Here is a 20,653-nt window from a genome sequence, read left to right on the forward strand (position 1 = left end):
GTGTGTGTGTGTGTGTGTGTGTGTGTGTGTGTGTGTGTGTGTGTGTGTGTGTGTGTGTGTGTGTGTGTGTGTGTGTGTGTGCTGCTTGAGCCACCAGTACGCTTCACTGCTGCAGGTGCAACAGTTTGCACAGGAGTTGATGCAGTCGGATGTTTGTAATGAGGACTGGAGAAGGATGGGTGTTTTAGTGTGTGCTATGATCCATTTAATTGTTTCTTGTCATCTTAATTAATCACTAAAAGGCTCTGATCTGATTACTCTTGGCAACATGAACGAGACGATAGCATCACCTTCAAACCATTCTTTGTTTCCGAACGTATCCTGGTCCTGGAGTGATGACAGAAATTCCTCTGATGACTACTTTGATTTTGTTTCTTTCACGGAAACCACCATCCTACCTGCTTTAATTGGATTTCTCTGCTCTACAGGACTTGTTGGGAACATTCTTGTCATAGTGACAATCCTGAGGTAAGCTTTACTGAGTTGAACTGAATTATAAAAGCCCCAAATTATCTGACCATGAACTTTTGCATGTGGACATCGTTTTATTTTGTATTTAATACTTTATTCCATAATGAGGTTTTAAAGTTCAGATTTTTCATTGATTCAGTGGCTCATTATGATCACACAGATTTAAGCCCAAGTAAAGATCTCTGGAGTCTGCAATGAAGGCAATGCATTCTTTACATTCTTTACCAATTAAATGTGTAGGCTATATACCATCAAACAGTGGTGTAAGTCTTTTTTTTTCAAAGGGTCTGAATTGGCGCTGGGGTGTCAGGGTGAACCATAAGGAATTCCACTGAGCTAGGGCTCTGTACTAGGACCCTCGTTTTTCCGTCTATACCATGGGCATTCAACAGGGGGTCTGTGACCCCTAGGGGGTCCTTAGAGTTATTGCAGGGGGGCCGGCAAGTTATAAGTTTGATTGTAACGTTTATTTTCTTTTTTCAAATATTTATGTCTGAAAATATCCAACAATAGTTTTTTACTAGATGGTAGGGAAGCTGAGAGAGATTGCATGAGGAGCACTTCTAACTTATTATTATTGTTATTATGATTATTATTATTAAAATGTGTATTTAATGATTAACCCATTAAGACCGGGAAAGCATCTGCGTCATCTTAGATTTTAGTTACATATATATAGTACATTGGTTGGCTATTAAAAAATAGCAGATATATAAGCTCATAGCGCGTCACTTCGTGCCATGCTATGAGCTTGTAGATCTGCTAATTTTGAAAAATCGTGAAATGTTTACCTTTACTTCTGGGGGTCCCTGGCACAAAATATTTTGTGATGGGGGTCCACGGCCAAATACATCATTTTGGGGGTCCACATGAAAAAGTTTGAGAACCACTGATATAGCAACATATGTTTTTTCAGAAACCAGTCTGACTGTAGAATCATTTCTTGAATCGGCCTCAGGTCTTAATGGGTTTACGTTAGTGTTGTCTTCATCCCCTCCAGGACAACAAAGAAGACAGTGCCTGATGTGTACGTCTGTAATCTGGCCGTGGCAGATGTGGTCCATGTGACCGTCATGCCCTTCCTGATCCACCAGTGGGCGCGTGGTGGACACTGGGTGTTTGGCAGCACTCTATGTACCATCATTAACTCTCTGGACAACTGTAACCAGGTGGCCTGTGCTTCTGTGATGACAGCCGTCAGTCTGGACAGGTCTGTGCCTCTTCCAGTTCCTACAACACCATCAGTGCTCCCTCTGGTTTTTCCACATGATTAGCAGAGGTTTCAGAACTTTCAGCACATATTTAAGCCTTACTACATGCTACCCCGGAGCATATGGTTACAGTCACACATAATAATATAATATTGGTCCCCACTCCTTGGGGTGTTTTTTGTCACTGTATATTTGCACATACGTGAAATTTGTACCTTTTCCCATCCTATAATCACTAGGAGCAGTGAGTAGCACTCGGGAGCAATTAGGGGTTGCTCAGGCACATACATCGACACATTGCTGGCCTGGCCTGCATATGCATTTAAACGGTAGTAGCCAATGCATGCCAAGGCGTCAAAAGTGTCAATTACCATTGTTAAGTGTAGTTCTTTGACTTGTGTTGGAAAGGTTGGTGCACTGAAAGAAAACGAAACGAAAGCGAAAGGCCTGCTAAGTGGGGTCCACCACGTGCTTCTGACGTATTGGTTGACTCCGCGTCAAAGTTCACCACTCTTGAACTCGTCAACGGCGTCAACACGCCAGAGCGGGAAGCTCCTCCCCTTTGCTCCCATAGAATGGAAGTGAATGGGACGTGGACTTTATTTATTTTATCACATTATGCTGCTGTAACGCCTCGATTTCCTTTCAGGGATTAATCAAGTATATCTCATCTCATCATCTGTTTCTGACCCTATGTGTGCATGACCGTGCCCATAGGCTGTAGCAAAATTATACAAACCTGCATGATAGAAAATACTTTATTTTATTTCATTTATTTGACCTTAAGCACATGGCATACTGTAGACATGCTTCTCCTGAGAACAAGAAAACAGCAGGAACTCAAAGAATGTCCTTTTAACATAGATGTATCGATCTTCCCTATACAGTAGGTTGAAACATGTCTGTCGCAAGGACATTCATTGAGCGCTAGCTCAATGAATGGCTCATGATATTGTTAGGCTGTGCACCTTGAGACTTTTATTTAATTCTGCTTTGCAGTGCTTTCTCTCAATGGACGTACTGTGTGCTTCTCAAAACGACAAGGATAACATCATAATAATAATTAAAGCTGCAAGCAGCGATAACACAGGGCCAAGGATTGCAGACAGAAAAAAGAAAGAAGAAACTATAAGTAATATGCACAATAAGCCATAGAAACATAGAAGAAAGAAACTAGAAACTAGTGAAAGTAGCCAATCTACAAGCTCACAAAGCGTTGCTATCTGAAAAGTTGTGAGATTGTAGATCGGCTATTTTCACAATGAAATACGTCATACATTGAAAAAACATACTCTCAAATAAGCATTTTGTGTTATCTTTAACAATTGCACATCATTAATTGATACAATCATGTTGTGTGCAATGCAATTTAAATTAAGTATGCTTGAGGTGAGGCTTAAACCGGCGACCTTGAGATTCAGAGGCAGATGCTTTAGCAATCAAGCCATTGGACCAACAGACCTGAGCTTTAGAAAAAGGAGCTCACACAAATGATACAGTTTCACGCAAATTGCTCAAAAATCCTGGGTTTAAGTGTTTTCAAACTGCTCAAAATTGCGAACAATCTAAGGGTGGAGCTTACTGGTAAAAGTCATAGATGTGTTCCTCATGAGTCAAGGCACAAGTGTAAGCAAGTTTCATGGCTGTCGGCCAAAAGAGGCATGACTTATGCCTGTTTAGAGTTTGCATGTTCAAAAAATTGCTATAGCGCCAATTAGAGTAAGATTGGTTTCAGTGATATTTGGAATGACCCTCTACATTACTGCAAAGTTTCAAACAAATGTGAGTCTGCATGTATGTGTTAGGGGCAGATGAATAATGTTCATAAAACTGCAGTATTCATTGGCTCATAAAAGCTTAATTTTTTAACTTAAAAACATTTCGCCGGGATTTTTTGTGTAGAAAGTTTCTTGTACATTGATCAAAAATCCCAGGAGGAGATAGATTTGTTAGATCTAAAGGGAAAAAAATCCCAATACTAAAACGGTGCTGCAGCACTGAAGTGCTTGGCCCCGTAAAAACACAAAAAAGTGTAGTCATTGGTCTCGGACCAATGAAAGCGTTTTATTAACACTTTAAAGACTGTAAAAACTAAGAACTGTTGACAGCATAAATACAATTAATTATAATGTGACCATTCTATTACGCAACATTTTCTGAAAGCTGATGAGTTGAGTTTTTCTTCAAAAAGAATTTGACTGCAACTCTTTATCGTTAGGGGTATCGGGTATGTGTTCCAGTTTGCTGCTCCGCTACGTCTAAAGTTGCATTTACCCATAGTAGTTTTAAAACTACATGGGCAAGCACAGGATCAGTATCAGAATCAATCTTTATTGTCACATCACAGACCCATCATTGCAGCAGGGGGGGGGGGGACAACACATAAATTGCATTGATAATATAACTAATCTGCATAATAAATTAAGGGGATGCATCCTTATGTAAATAAAGGACATAATAAAATGACATGCATATGCAATGCTGGCTCTAGTGATGAGGGCAGGAACATCACCACTCTTCTGAAAATGGTTAATATAGGTTGTGAACTTAGCTGTGATTGCTTTTATTTGCAATGCAAATTTAATTGAGTATTGTTCTCAAGGGTATCAGCGGAAATTGATGCATTAGGATGCAGGATAAATTGCTCATCGGTCCATTACTGTACCATTCCCTGCCCAACATAGTGTATAATGTAATGCTGTACCTCCAAGGAAACCCATTTTGAAGGAAAGGATTTGAAGGATAATCAAACCAACAGCTGCGTAGGTATCTAGACTATAAATCCCCTCACCTGCTCACTGCAACCACGCCTACAGCAAAGTGAATTGTCATGAAGCATTATGCTGTATTGATGCTGGAAGTGTTTTTCTTTTTCTTCAAAAATGTTTTTCATTCTTTGAATTCTCTCTCTCTCTCTCTCTCTCTCTCTCACACACACACACACACACACACACACACACACACACACACACACACACACACACACACACACACACACACACACACACACACACACACACACACACACAGGTATCTGGCAGTGGTACATCCTTTCCGTCTGGTGTCTCTCAGAACCAAGTCCAAGACCATTGGGATCAACCTGTTTGTGTGGGTGATCTCCTTTGTCTTGGTCCTACCTTCCTGGATCCACTCCAAAGTCATCCGCTTCCCCGATGGCCTGGAAAGCTGCTCCATAGACCTGGTCTCTCCCAGTGCTGTTCTGTGGTAAGGCATGAGGCAACTGCATGTGATGCTACAGTATGTACTGAAACTCAGAGGAGCCCATGCCATGAGCAACCCAAATTCGTTGGGATGTACTGTAAATTACAGGGTCAATTATTATTATTATACATTTTTAAAAAAATCTAAAAAAGGTAAGTTTGCCCTTTGTCCCTCTGATGTACAGTAAAGAGGCTGAGATGCTACTGTAGGTGTTGGTTTTTGCAGCAGTGGTTCCTGATATCTGGAGGTTATTTTAAAAGTCCCCCTCTAGCTAATTTTACGGTCCAGCGGTTTGCGAGATTAGCCCCGCACACACGCACGCACACACACACACACGCACGCACGCACGCACGCACGCACGCACGCACGCACGCACGCACGCACGCACGCACACACACACACACACACACAATACATGTTATTGTCTATTCACAGCGTCAGCAATACATCATGCATGAACACAGACCATTTTCCTGTTGATGAATTTACTTTCAGGCCTAGTTGACATTTTGTCCAAAATTATACAAACTGTCGATCACAATCTTCTCATCTTTTCACTCTCTTCCCTTCCTTTCCCCTCCTACCGCTCCCAAATGACTTTCCCTTGCAGATCATTCCCCTAAGCCAGTCCTGTCTCTTGAGTGTGCACCTGTGTCTTGTGAGCTTTGGCCTTTGGTGTCTGTTTGTCAGATGGTCTGTTTATGTAGCCTGTTTCTGAAAGCCTGAGATGCTAATCAAATGTATTATACAGTTACTTTTTATTCTGCCAGGGTCGGTTACTGATAACTACCTGTTTATCCTGTATTCTGTCTGACTGGAGGAATAACACTGGGGTTTCCCCCTTTATACTGCCTACATTCTCTTTTATTTGGGTCCTGCTTAAAAACCCCTGTCATGTGTTGCTGAACTCGCCTGTAAATTGTGTTGGCCGAACATAATTCTGTGATTAATATGTCATTCATTTGAATTTGAATTCTCCAGGGACTATTTTTGGCTTGACTTTTCAAATCAATCTGTGCTTTAAAATGCAATGATAGCGTAACTTTGCCAAACAATAATAATGCAGCTATGTTCAGCATGTTGCAAGTTGATTTTCAGTTGAAAAAGAAACATTGTATGATTGTAGTTGATGAATTTACAACACATGGAACACAACACAGTGTTCACAATATAACAGATGGAAATTGTGTACTTGAGCAGGACAAGAACAGATTTACACAGACTATGTATCTACATTAAGTGCTGCATATGGAATACATATAGTTATAGTATGTGTATTTTTGCATAATTCCATGATGTACAGTTCATGTATCATGTTGTACATTTGTAAGTGCTTTCCACATAATTGCACACATGTATATAGCATACACAATATACTATATCTCCTGTTGTTTTTTTTATTATCTCTGGGCTTCTCTTACTTCTTTCCTTATGGTATATGGTATGTCCATTCTAACAGATAACACCTGTCATACAGTACATGTAGGCTCACCACTCAGAGCCTATATGTGCACTACTCACTATAGCACTAAATAGCACAAGTTAAGCCTGAATGTTTGGATTTCTATGAAACAATTAAACATGTATTCTACAGTATATGTCCAATAATAACTGACACCCCCCTCTCTTTGTTCAGGTACACAGTCTATCAAACTATCACATCTTTCTTCCTGCCTCTGCCACTCATCCTTACCTGCTACATCCTCATCCTGTGCTATACTTGGAGAATGTACCTGAGGAACAAGCAGGCACGACGGTGAGACTATTAGCTCAAATCTTTGCTATGGCTATACTAACCTCATGCACTGTAATGAACTAGACCGGCCATGAACCCATTTTATTCTCTCTGCAAATGAGACAGGCTATTCATATTATTTATTTATCCTACTATTAAATGAACAAAACTGCCATCATCCATTTTTCTCCATAGTGGGTTGACCAATCGATCTGAAATTGCACATGGCCATTGACCATTGGTATATGCAGGGAGTGAGGAAGCCTATTCTTCACATTTTATTTTTATTATAATACCAAAAAGGCACCTTTTGTTTTTTTGTGCTGGGGAACATGTAGAGTTTGTATTTCATTTCAATTATGCCATCCTTTGCAAAAAGGTTATTCAAGCCTTGCATAGCAAAAGATACAATTTTCAGTCTGACATTTTTTATTGTGGACAGCTTTATCAGTCACCCTCTCTTCTTCCAGTCCCAAAACACTATTTTAACTGTGCCATCTAAATCCTTTGCAGTTATCCATGCTTAGCATTCCAAAAGATAACCTTTTCAGTCCGAGAGCTTTGATTGCGGACTGCTTTTATCAGTCACCTTCTGATCTTAGAGTCTCAAAATACTAGTAGCTCTTATCGACTACAAGAACCAAGTGAACCGTGCTGTGAAACGTATTTCACGTTTTCTGGATTTGTTTCCATACGCTACGGCTCAGTTTCAGATAAGGATGTCAGAAATTAATTTGGGCCCTGCTCAGGAGGTGGTATTAACCCTGAGTGGGAACCCAGACCTCAGGTTATGGAAGGGAATTACATGAACGGTCGGCACAACAACCTAGTCGGACCCAGTCGGACCCAGTCAAATTCAACGACCTCGGGATGGTCGCGCCAGTCAAATCCAGCGCCCTTGATGATTCACGATTCTGTCCCTTTGTTTTTTTATTACCGGCGGAAAGATGCTAATGTATCCGGTAAGAGAATCAAAGGAGACTCTTTCAGTCTCCCACCGGAGAGACCGCCCGTCATCAAATTATTGGCGTAGGAATGCGACAAAAACATCTCCATGAATGCAATGCTTCATGGGGTGTGTAATATATATATTTTAAAACATTTTGAACTTGTGAAATGGGACATTCTGCACAATGAGTACTTTTACTTTTGGTAATTTAAGTACATTTTCATACCAATACCGTTGCACTTTTACTCAAGTACATTTTGAATTCTGGACTTTTACTTGTAACAGAGTATTTCTGCATTGCCGTATTGATACTTTTACTTAAGTCTTATGATGATCTTTATGTTTTTGTGTTGAGCTCGTCAACGCTCCAAATGCCAAGAGAAGTTCCTTGCATTGAGCCGTCACACTTAGCAAAGACGCGCTTCTGAGTTCAGAAGAGACAACTCTCAACTCTCTCTCCAGTTACAGCACCAAGCTGCCCCGCGTGCACGCCATCCGCCTCACCAAGATGGTGCTGGTGTTGGTGGCGGTTTTCCTGGTGAGTGTCGGTCCGTACCACGCCCTGCAGCTCGTCAACCTGACCGTCCGTCGGCCCACGTTGGCCTACCACACCTTCTACTACCTGTCTGTCTGCCTCAGCTATGCCGCAAGCAGCATCAACCCCTTCATCTACATCCTGCTGAGCGGTCACTTCCGCCACAGGCTCAGCAAGACCTATGCGGGGGGCAGCTCCTTCCAGGTCCCCACATCACACTCCAGCTTCGGATGATCTGCATACTTCTTCAGCTACAAAGGTTAACTAGGCTCGTAACGTATAGGACAGGAACAAATGAAATGACACAATCAGTCGTAAAGGCCATTTCTGTAGCTCACCCACTGAATATGTCATACACTAAAGAATCATTATCAACTTTTTCTCCAGTGACATCATTGTGTTTTTGAGTATCTAGTTTGATGTACTGTTATTATTATCATTATCATCATCATCAGAACCATTATCCTACCTCTGAGTTGCAAAATGCTGAAGTTATCTGTTTGTATGGTTAGTGCAGTTTTTAGATGCCTATCTTTAAATTCCTTGTTCTCAGTTAAAAGCATTTGGGTCTCAGAAACCATAAAAGCTACAGCTCCCAAACTTGCCAGATAGCTTGGCAATCTCACAGACCATTCAGACATCGCATGTCATTGCTGTATAGAAGAAAAAATAATTGCTGTATATAGAAACATGGCCTATATGTAACCAAAATCATCATATAGTAAAACCAGTATTACTTATATTTCTGTAATGACTTTACATTATATACTATACTTTGCTATTCTTACTTTCGCTGTGTATATTTGTGTATTTGTGTAAACGGTTGAATAAAATAAAAAAATATATATCCCTGGTCAAATTACGTTCATGTTTTGCTGAATCTCTAAATGAAAAGAAAAAGATACAGCCTTTGCAGGATACAAACTTACACATGACATATTTCTACTAATTTTAATACATACAGTAGCCTACTATTTAATTGATTAATCAAATAAAACAGTAAATGTGTAATTTATAAGAATGTTTCTATCCCATCAGTAATAATCTCAGCTTCTAAATGTTTTTGTCGTCACCTAATAGTCATTCTATTGTTACTTTAGTACAGAAATGTCTTCGTACTCTTCCTTGCGGAACTCCTTTACAGAGATATTCTCAGGTCTTCTTGCAGAACAGCATGTTTGAGATTTAAACTCATTTGAGCAAAAATGTCTTCCCTAATGCTGGGACATTAGATTCTAGGATTTGTTGGTTTTCAGTTTAAAACGATAGATTTGTCTTCCTCCTGCATATTTCTTCTGTCACTGGCTGCCACTCTACCTTAAAGTATAATAGATCACCATCATGCTAACAGCTAGCAAGGTGTTCTTTTCTTAAAATGATTCACCTAGTTTTTTAATCGACATGTATGTTTTATTATTGTGGCCCAAAAAGTTACAATTTTGTTTCATTAGTCTATAGTACTTTGTTCCAAAAAAAGAAAAGTCTGGTAAGGTTTGTATATTGTTTTACACAAATCAGATTGTGGCTTTTGTGACGAGGTCATAAGAAGGTTTCTGAAAACATATGCAGATCATTTTAGTGTAAACAACACATGTACTGTGGACCGGTCGGTGTCAGCCAGACTTTTCTGTGAGACCTTTGCAACAGGTTCTGCTTTGCATATCTGACCACCCTACAGCAGTTCCAGCAGAGATTTGTCTGACTATTCCAGTTTTTACATTGAATTACAGTTCCCTTAACATCTTATCTTTAACTCTATGGTTAACATCCATTTGTTAATGTGGACTGGAAGGTGTGTCAGAGTGACTCTGTAGAAGGACAGAGTGCCAGCTGGATAGTCCTCCAGATACACTTCGTCTCTGTTGGAGCCAGAGAGACGGACATTCCAGACTCCAGGTCAATTGTATCCAAACAAACCTACACTCATCACTGTCTCCTCTCCTGCTGATTCCACAGTATGTTATTGCTATAGAAACCCAATCACTACATACCTCCCAGAAACAGCGTACTCTCAGACTACACAGAACCTGTACAGAACCTAATATGTCTGGGTGAGGAAGATATCGCTGTTTCTCTAAACGATGTGTCACCTCTCTGTTGTCCTCGGACAGAGAGAGCTTCCCGTGTGCTGTGTTTGGGTCCAGTGTGAATTTACAGACATCTGATGGGAAAACATTGCTGTGTCACATTGAATCATTATTACCCTTGCATAAACAGTATCAATATCTAGGCTATATTCAGCTGTGATTAAGCTGCTATTTAGTAACGTAATAGTCTTGAATGGGTCCATTTCATATGTGAAACACTCTCTCTTTCCATTTTTGGATCACTGTTAGATATACAATCTATTTGAAAATGTTTACAACCTGATGGAGGAAATCAAATAATTCATGTTGAACATTGTGTTCAAGCTTCATAGTTAAAGGTAGGGTAAGTGATATTTTTTTGTTTTTGTTAAAAAGGTTAAAGTAGCATACTACATTCTGATAATCATTGCTACAGAGCGTTTGTTCGGGGGTTTCTAAAGAGAATATACAGTAGTACATTTCTCTCTCTCTCTCTCTCTCTAGGCTATATATATATATATATATATATATATATATATATATATATAGGCTATATATATATATAGGCTATATATATATATATATATATATATATATATATATATATATATAGGCTATATATATATATAGGCTATATATATATATATATATATATATATATATATATATATATATATATATATATATATATATATATATATACACACATATATATACATATACACACATATATATACATATATACACATATACATACATACATACATACATACATACATACATACATACATACATACATATTTATTGTCACTGTGTTAATTATATAACCGGAAGCAAGCACCTACTCCTGTAACTTACCAGCAGTCCAACACACCTGTGCTGTGGTGCTAACACTCTGCCCCAACCAAAGCCACTCGGCTCAAACACGTTGGCAACTTTTATTTCCCCCCCCCCCCTTCTCTCTTCTTTCTCCCTTCATATTAGTGTGACTTGGACAAGCTGAAGACCACCAAACAGTAAGTGGCCTTTAGTGGAGATATTTATTTTGTCGTTTTCCCCACGGAGAGTAGGCTATAGGCTACCTGACCTGACATGCAAACTACTCGACACTAATTCATTCTTTCTTTCTTTTTCTGTTTTACGTTCAGTTCATAAGTTCTTATAAATATTCTTTACTTAACCTTAAGAGAGTACTTAATTTGTTTCAATTAATGAGTTGGCTCATTATTTTCAACACTGACCTCGGAATTCTTATTCAAATGTGTTGTGGTCAGGCTCCCTCTAGTGGTGAAATGTCAACATTACAATAGACAATACAATTGTTCTGGACAACAGATGAACTTCAACAGATTCTTCTTCTCTGGTGATTGGACTGGGCTGGTTAATTTTCATGCATGCGATTTCCTTTGCATTTTCTAGAGCAGCATGATATAGTCTGCACTTTTATTTTCACTTTGATTGTGGTGTTTGATCATTCATATGCACATACCTCACAAACATCTAAAGAATGTGCTGCAAACGGCAAGAAAAATTGTGTTTGTATACTCTATAATCAGTAGCAAGTAACCACCTGAGACTCCTCAGACATCAAGAACTACAGACCGGTATCACTCCTTTCCTTGAACGTATTGTTTCCAACCAGCTTTCTCACAGAACAGCCTGTTGGATCCCAACCAATCAGGATTCAAACTGGCCCACTCCACAGAAACTGCACTATTTGCAGTCACAGAAGCGCTCCATGCTGCCTCCCACTCTGAGGTCCCGATTCTTCTAGAACTATCAGCAGCATTTGACACAGGGAACCACAAGCTTCTCCTGGACACCCTGGCTGACCTTGACACCGGACATACCAGGTTTCTTGGAAAGGCTTGCATTCATCCCCCTGCACCCTCCCAACCGGGGTCCCCCAGGGATCTGTAATTGGCCCCCTCCTTTTCTCCCTGTGCACTAAATCTCTTGGCTTTGTCATCTCGGCTCACAAGCTATCCTATCACTGTTATTCCGATGACACTTAACTGTTTCTCTCCTCCCCCCTCTGCCACTCAGGTGGAAGAGCATTGCCACATGTCTGGCTGTGGCTGATATCTCACAGTGGATGTCTTCTCACCACCCCAAGCTGAACCCAGACAAGACCGAGCGTCTCTTCTTCCCAGGTAAGTCCTGCCCCACGCAGGATCTCACTATTTCCATAGACAACTAACTCCCTGGTGGCTTCGGTTCCAACAGCCAAGAGCCATGGTGTTGTCCTGGAGAGTCGGCTGTCATTCAAGGCACACATTGCAGCGGTTTACACTCTATTAACATTCAAAGGATTAGACCCTTCCTCACCCAGGAGTCGTCCTCGTCATATCAAAACTTGGCTACTTCAACTCCCTCCTTACTGGCCTCCCAGCATGTGCACTTAAGCCCCTCCAAATGATTCAGAATGGAGCAGCACGCTTGGTCTTCAACCAGCCAAAACGTTCACATGCCTCCCACCTTCTCCGCTCGCTCCATTGGCTCCCAGTTGCTGCCCGCACTGAGTACAAAACACTGATGTTGGCCTACAAAGCAACCAAAGGCATAGCACCCCCACTTCTTCAAAGCCTGACCTGACCGTACAACCCCTCCCGCTCACTCAGATAAGTTAACACAGGGAAGGTGTCAGAACCTTCCCTAAAACAACTAACTCCCTATTGCAGACTCACTTCCACTTTTCCGCCATAATCTGAAAACTCACCTCCTCAGACTCCACCTTAGCCCGTAGCACTTGACCTAGTTATTATGACAACCATGCATACTTACTGTGGTCATTTGTTGTCATGTTTTTGTTACTTAGGCTTGTTTTTCTTGACCACAATGTACACATTTTGGTATCAGGTTATTTAGACAGATACAGTCTAAATAACAAGTTCATTGTTTACCTGATATCCTATAGTTTCAACGTACAGATTAATATTTTGATAGTAATTATTTAGACTGATGCTAGGTTCTTGGTTTACTTGTGATCCTAGTTTACTGATGCACTACACTTTCTCTCTGTATTTGATGTAAGTGTTTACCTTGCATATTGTAACTCGGGTTAAAAGCGTCTGCTAAATGCCTAAATTGTAAATTTAGGCATTTAGCAACGTTGTGTCTGAGGGGTCCTAACTGGGCTGGCCTTGTGAAATCAGTGGTAGTGGTGTGGTGGTACTTATTGTAGAAATACTCTGTAAAAAAGTGTAAGTACTGTATAAAAAAAATTACTTGAGTAAAAGCACAATATGTATACTTATACCAAAAGTAAAAGTAGTCGTTATGAATGGCCTATTTACCTTTTTTACCTTTTTTTCTTACCTCAAGTACTTGAGTAAATGTACTTTGTTACTTTCCACCACTGATGACCAGTTTATAGACTGACCACAAGCCAGACAATTTGGCTGGCTGGATGAGGCCCTCTACCTCACCCTTCAAGCCTGTGCCCCATAATAGTCTGTAATCAATATAAAACCAACCAGACCAGACAGTGTCAGCGTTGCGCTGCAGGCAAGGCGTTGGGAGGTTACCAGACTGGGCAAATGAAATCCCCTCTAATTTCCCACCCTCAACCTCTCACTAAACCAGCCCTGGGCAACTGCTGCTCAGACACGCTGATCAATATGTCTCAATTGACTATAAAATGTAAACATCTAACAACATTTTGTATATATTGTATGTGTGTTTTTGTTCAAGTCACAGTACACAGGATCATGTATCAAACTCAATTCTGCTCAGACAGAACTGCAGACTCACTTAATTACGCCATTTTTGTGACATTTAACATTCAGAATGTGTGGGTTTTCATTTGTATTTTACACTGTTTTCTGGCTACATTTGTTTTTGTTGTAGCTGGTTGCTTTTTGAACGGTTCAGTCTCATTCACTGGCATAACAGTGCTCTTGTCTCTTACTTATTCCAGTAGTATCGTCCGGCAGACACACGTTGGGCTGAGTGACAGTAACCTGACATTGTTTTGACCTTGTTTACAGCCTCACATCGAATGACACCTACCTTGTCATCACAGCCAGTCACTGAGCCCCCGAGGGGCTGTCGCCTATATGGGGTTCTATCAACCCCCTCTCCCCCACCTTCTATTGACATTATGTCCATCTGCCCAGCTACCACCCCAACCTCAGTTTATGATGCTTGCACACAACTTGTGTTAGCCTGCGTCGGTTTACTTCAAATAGGTGCACAGACATTTTTAAAACATTATTAAACATCCCAAAATGAAATCTCAAATATAAGGTACTGTTACCCAACCAGATCTTTAAGCTAGTCTATTATTCAATGTTTTGCACATCTTTTTTTCTTTTTTGCCTCTGCTTTATTTTGATTTCAGTTGAATGATCCTTGATGCACATGGCCATTGCTGATTCTTTTTAAGAATACGGTTAGGCTAGAAATGAATCACTCGTACATCCCAGATAAAAGAAAATGAGTCGGTACTGGCTGTGGAATGTTAGTAAAATAGCTTTTGTAAAATGTAATAAAATATACCCTGTCCTTGATTCTTTTTGTTAGTACAAAGCAGTTGTAACTAAAGCAGCCTAGAACAATGACTCAAGGACACAAAGGACTTCCAGTTGGAAGCCTTCAACTGCTGTCTATAATCGATAATCCTGTTTTAGCAGCAAACATATTATTATTATTTATTATTATCGTTATAAAGTCAGACATGACCTTGATGTTTGCTTTCTGAGGCACAGTTAGTTGATCACATCAAACAGACAGGTGGGACTGAGGACAGGTTAGGGAAAGAATAGCTGTGGGGTAAACCAGGGGTTCCCAAAGTAGGGGTCGCGACCCCACTTGGGGTCGCGGGAGACTGACGTGGGGTCGCGAAATTATTTTGGGTTATTAAAAAAAAAAAAAAAAAAAAAAAGTTTTTTTTTTTTTTTTTTTTTAACTTTAAATTCAACAGACTGGATGAAATACCATCTAAAATGATCACAAATGGTACATTTTACCATTTTAACACATTACAAATGCACACCGAATGTGCAAGTTTATGTGCATAAATGACCTCCAGGTTTAGGTGGGGTCGCGAGTCAATTTTCGCCTTATTTTGGGGTCGCGGGCTGAAAAGTTTGGGAACCCATGGGGTAAACCAACATGACTGGTTACAAGTGAACAGCAGAGGGCGCTCAAATGTCTTCTTTAAGCTCAATGATCATGATTTGGACGACAACTTTTGTATTTGTGTGTGTGTGCAGTGGCGGAGCGTCCGGGGAGGCAAGGGAGGCGGCCGCCTCCCGGCCCGCGACCCTGGAGGGCCCGGCCGCGGCCCCGACCCGGTCGCCGCGACCGGGCCGGGGCCGCGACCTCTCCGCGGCGCCTCTCCGCCTCTATAAGAATTAAACAACATAACCCTAACCTAACCCTATCCTAACCCTAAAACCGAAATAAAGTGACAAAAAGCCCCCCAAAAGGTGACCCGACCCGACCCAAACCCGCAAAATTTTCCGCGCGCGGGATGTGCACCCACGCGCGCGCGCGCGTGCGTGGTGGCACGGGGGGGGCCTGATCACTGTGCTCTGCCTCCCGGCCCGGCTTTCAGTTGTTCCGCCACTGTGTGTGTGTGTGTGTGTGTGTGTGTGTGTGTGTGTGTGTGTGTGTGTGTGTGTGTGTGTGTGTGTGTGTGTGTGTGTGTGTGTGTGTGTGTGTGTGTGTGTGTGTGTGTGTGTGCGCGCATCTCAGAATGTAAATATATTAAAATATAATTAAACAATAGTTTAAATCAATGACTAAATGACAATAGTTCAACAACACACAGATGCATTATGTCTATTGTTCCTACACATCCAGGATTCTGCTGCATTGGAGCTGGGCAACATAGCCAGAAGCCACTGTAATAGGGGAGGGCAAAATCAATGTGGATAACATAATGGGCTATAATGGACTGTACTGAACAAATGCTGTCACAGTAAATAGTGTAATCGCAGTCCTAATGACAGAACCTCTCAGTTAGCAAACATTTTCAATAGCAAAAATATCTTAAATAAATATTCCTTCATTGATTGAATCATATATGCTGCCATCTGTTTGCTATGAACAATATTTAACAGTATCTTATCTTTATTTAACTAAACCTGAGACACATAATAGTCACAATCGTCCTGCCTAACAGCAGTCACGACAAATGCCTCTATGCACAACCTTGCATGTTTTTCTTTTCTATGTTTGTTTGCACACGTATATGTAATGTATGTGTATGAACTGCCTATAAAGAAACATTGTTTTTAAGATCTACTATAGCCTACTGCACATGGGGTTCAGAGCGATGCCAGTTTTCAGCCATCCTCTCCTTAAACGCCTCCTAAAAGGAGTTGGTTTCTCAGCGGAAGTTACCGGTATATGCAAGCACAAGACACTGTCTGAGCACACCTCTCTGAAGCTTTTGTCAGTAAAAACAGCTCTGCTGCTTGCTCTGACATCAGCGAAGAGAATGGAATAGATCAGTGCATCTGTGTCTTGGTCGACATCCTCCCTTTGTGAAGTTCTACATACTGGACATGTCTGGGTCCTCCTCTGCATCTGTGCTTAGCAGTGTTGGTTTCGTCAACTAAAACTATGACAAAAAATGATCATGAAAAACATGAAAAGACAAGTCATTTCATGTCTGGTTGTGCTCGGGTGTTGCGCAACCAAGTGTAAAATCAGCCATTACGTCAAAATACATTTTAGTCGACTAAATCAACTGTAGATTTAGTCAGAATTTGATTCAAAAGACTATGACTAAAACGGAATAAAAATTAGCTGTCAAAACCAACACTGGTGCGTAGCACTGTGACCCAGTGGTGTGTTCTAGATTTTTTTGGAGGGTATACTATGATTATTCCCTGCCTCCCTTTAATGAATTAAATGAAAAAATTTTGCACGCGGCCCACAAAAAAATCAAATGTAAACTTTTTTTTTCCACAAAAAAGAACTGCTTCTTTTTGGGCGGTGGTCGTGGTCCCATCCTCGTTTCCAAGAGTCAGGAGCAGACTGAACTAAAACCAACATTTCATTGCCTTTTATGCTGTGCTATGACGCGCATACGCGAATACTAATGAAGTAGTCTAATAATCACAGCCATCAACTCAGAGTTAGCCCACATTCTTGCTGCCCCCCAGCCACTCCTGGAGTCCTGGGCAGTAGCGTATCAGACCGTATCAGCGTATCAGATACGCTGTTTTGAACAGTTTTTGGATGTAGACGGTGGCGACGGAAAAAATCTACAGGGCATACTACGTATACAGCGTACCGCGGTAGAACACATCACTGCTGTGACCAGGTACTGTACCTGTAGAGTCAACAACGCCTTCAGCCTGCCTGGTGTTGAAGCTAGTAATGAGGGCCAGGAGGTGGCGGTGTTGCGGTGCAAGTGTCAGTTGTGTCCTGCTCCCACAGAGACAGATATGGGTTCTCCTTGTATGGAGCCCCATGTGCAACATTTTAGGAACTTGTTCCTGCCAACATTGCCAATGTGTATATCACTAGTTTGTTAAGCATGATAAAACCCAGAGCACAATGTGTACTTACCAGAGACAAACAATTCTGTCTACTCTAGTCCTTTAACACATTTTGGGTATCATACTGTACTCTATACTTCTCCACCTGGGTCCTGCATTGGATGTTGCTCTATTCCTTGGAAGAATTTCTCTTGAGTTGAACATTTTTCAACTTAACACGTCTATTTGTGTCACTTCAGGCATAATTGTCATGTCTTTACATTTACTTAATACTGAATCGCATCACACACAAAAATCGCCCTGACGTTTCTCTGTCGCTGGTATAGAGGTTTATATAAGACATAATGTAACTCTACAGTGTTGGTAGCCTATTGATTGAATGCAACAACCTTAACACATAACAGAATAGCCTATACCACATCGTACTTTTTGTAATCTTAATCCTATAAAAATTGTCTCTGTGCTGAGGCTGTATAAAATTACCACAGCCATATTTCTTGAATAAATAATATTCTAGTAATTAATAGTCTAGTGTCTCTCTCGCTTATTCGCTTCACCTCAGTTTAATTTGTCATTTGAATAGCTACGAAATAGTCTATATAGGCTAGTGACTGTCTCTAACTAATTTGCTTTACAGTTTCATTTGTCATTTGAATAGCTACTAAAATATAACCAATTAAAACAAATCAAACGCATTGTATATGAACACCAACTTTACAAATGTTTAGTTGTTAGTTTGTCAATTTGTAGCATAAGCTGTAGTGCTAATTCTTTAAGCCCCAATGACAGTCTGTTTCCTAAATGATAAGTAGCCTAACTTGCTTTGCTTTACTAGCTGTTCTGAGCAGACCCCTTTAGACTCCATTTTATATTAACAAGATTAAATCATGACATTGCTTACCTTCAGTATTTAACTAAAAATTCATCTAAAATATGTTTAGGCGATCAATATCGGAGTAGAATCTGTAGTTCATAAAATATGAATTATATTATTTTAACTTGAACATGATTATTGCAGCTACTAGATAGATGGGTGAAAGGTTCATGAACCCATAGCATTAAGTATTTTAAAAAGTGAAAATGGATAAACGTAGGCTTAGTTTACATCACTGTGGTTTTATGTAGGCAAGTATAGGCCTATTAACATTATCATGTATATATTTAATTTCCCTATTCCATGTAAACAATCCAGCTGAAAGGCGAGCCTTCAGTGTTTGCAGTGAAACAATACTATATATTGGTTTTGCTAAAGCAGTGACAGTCTGTCTCACTATATTCACACTGAATTGGCTGAGGACACTGGCAAGAAACCAGTAACTTGTGACTGTTTTTCGGCTAACTGTGAATGATACTGTGAGTAATCTCCTGAGACGTCTCTGTTCTCCAGACAGGTTTTTGCCTGAGAGCCAATGGTGGGCGCAGGTTTCCGACAGCCTGTTGTTTCTCGGGCGGGTACCACGCGCAGCCTACCAAGCAAGAGCACGAGAGCCTTGACGACTTTTCCATAATTAGATGAGGCCTCGTGCTACCTCGCAGAATCCAGTGCAGAGATCTAACATGACATGTGTGATCACGACCCAAAGTCGTGTTAGATTAATTTTTGTGGCAACTTGGGGAGCACAGACGTTCTTTCCCTGCAGCTCCATTGGAAAAAGAGACAGCACTGTTTAAGAATCCCTTTTATGAGAGTGGTTTATTCTTCAGCATTGTAGCTACACTGATTATAGGTCTATTCTTTAGACGGTTTCCCCTAACCTGTACTGGGTAACGGGTAACTGTTCCATAAATCTAGGTACAGCATGTAAACCTATACTCCCATAGGATATTGTACAGACCAGTGGGGGAAAATGCAACATGCTTCATCTGAGCTAAGATTGCCCTTAGCTTAATTCAGACAGAGCAAAAATGCATGATGAACCTGGCCTTTTCCCGCCTTCATACAGTATGTGTCACATGCTAGCGGGGTTTGAGCTGATTATAACATTCCAGGGTCCAGATGGATCAACACATGCTGAAAATATGACAAGTAAGACATTTACATCTGACCTCAATACTTCACTTCTGCTCCACTTTACAAACATTTTTAGTGGCTGGATCGGAATCCAGTTATTGTTGGAAGACATGTCACCCAGTCTTAATGGACATATTTAAAATATCGTCACCTTCTTAAAATACTGGCCTATATCCTTATTGAAATGATCATTCGGTTCCCACCTCAGTAGCCTATCTCAAGAGCCCTTTTATGTTCCCTAGGTCAAAGGCTTTCCCTACGTCACATTGTCTTGTCACTTAGGACGAAAGAAAAAAGTCGGGAGTAAGTCAGTTACTCCACAAATAATTTGGCCTAAGTCAGGTTTGCAATTGCTCAAGTCAAAACATACATTGGCCTAAGTAATTTAATCCTGTTATCTGTATGTCAATAATAATATATTGATATAAACTGTTGGGGTAAAATGATTAAGAAATATCATATTGTCTGTTTTGGTTCAGTTTTTTCTGTTTTCTGAGGTCATGACCAAAAAATTACCATTGGACATTATTTTAAGAAGTTGACGACATTGCATTAATGCTCTGTCATGATTAATATTTGTGTTACCGAGACATTTCACTCAATCACAAGATGCCTTGACTTGTTTGTATTCTTGACACTGACAACACTTGTGTGTTCCTTTTAGAATTGATGAAAGATGCCGTTTGATTTGTTAATCACATCTTATTCCTGTGCTTGAAGATGCGTTGTACCTGACTGTCTGTCATGCTATAAAAGCAGGCCTACCATTATGCTTCATGCACTCTGTCTAGACCAATTGAAGAGATATGAGCAAGAATGGGTATATACACCGGTGCATTGTTGACTGAAATCACATTTACATTGCATGCATTTCAAACACATTAACATGGATGTATTTAAAGCATTAGCTGCAGCCATTGTTTCCCCGGTCTTCATTAATTCTGTAATTGTTTGCCACAGATGATTTACTGCCAAGTTTCGTGAACATCAAAGCAT

At 40.5% G+C, this 20,653-nt stretch overlaps 1 protein-coding gene across 1 annotated transcript; it reads left to right on the forward strand.

Moving 5' to 3' along the window:
* Positions 1-268: 268 nt before the first annotated feature.
* Positions 269-8,594, forward strand: mchr2 (melanin concentrating hormone receptor 2; the record flags this gene model as incomplete). The annotated part of the gene is made up of 5 exons (XM_084052337.1): positions 269-468; positions 1,472-1,681; positions 4,713-4,907; positions 6,541-6,660; positions 8,051-8,594. 5 exons carry the CDS (start codon positions 269-271, stop codon positions 8,355-8,357), a joined length of 1,032 nt encoding a protein of 343 aa, XP_083908463.1. The 3' UTR covers positions 8,358-8,594.
* Between the last annotated feature and the right edge of the window lie 12,059 nt (positions 8,595-20,653).

Source organism: Gymnoscopelus microlampas (assembly GCF_963454915.1).
Source record: "Gymnoscopelus microlampas genome assembly, chromosome: 3".
In the NCBI taxonomy this organism is placed as follows: domain Eukaryota; kingdom Metazoa; phylum Chordata; class Actinopteri; order Myctophiformes; family Myctophidae; genus Gymnoscopelus; species Gymnoscopelus microlampas.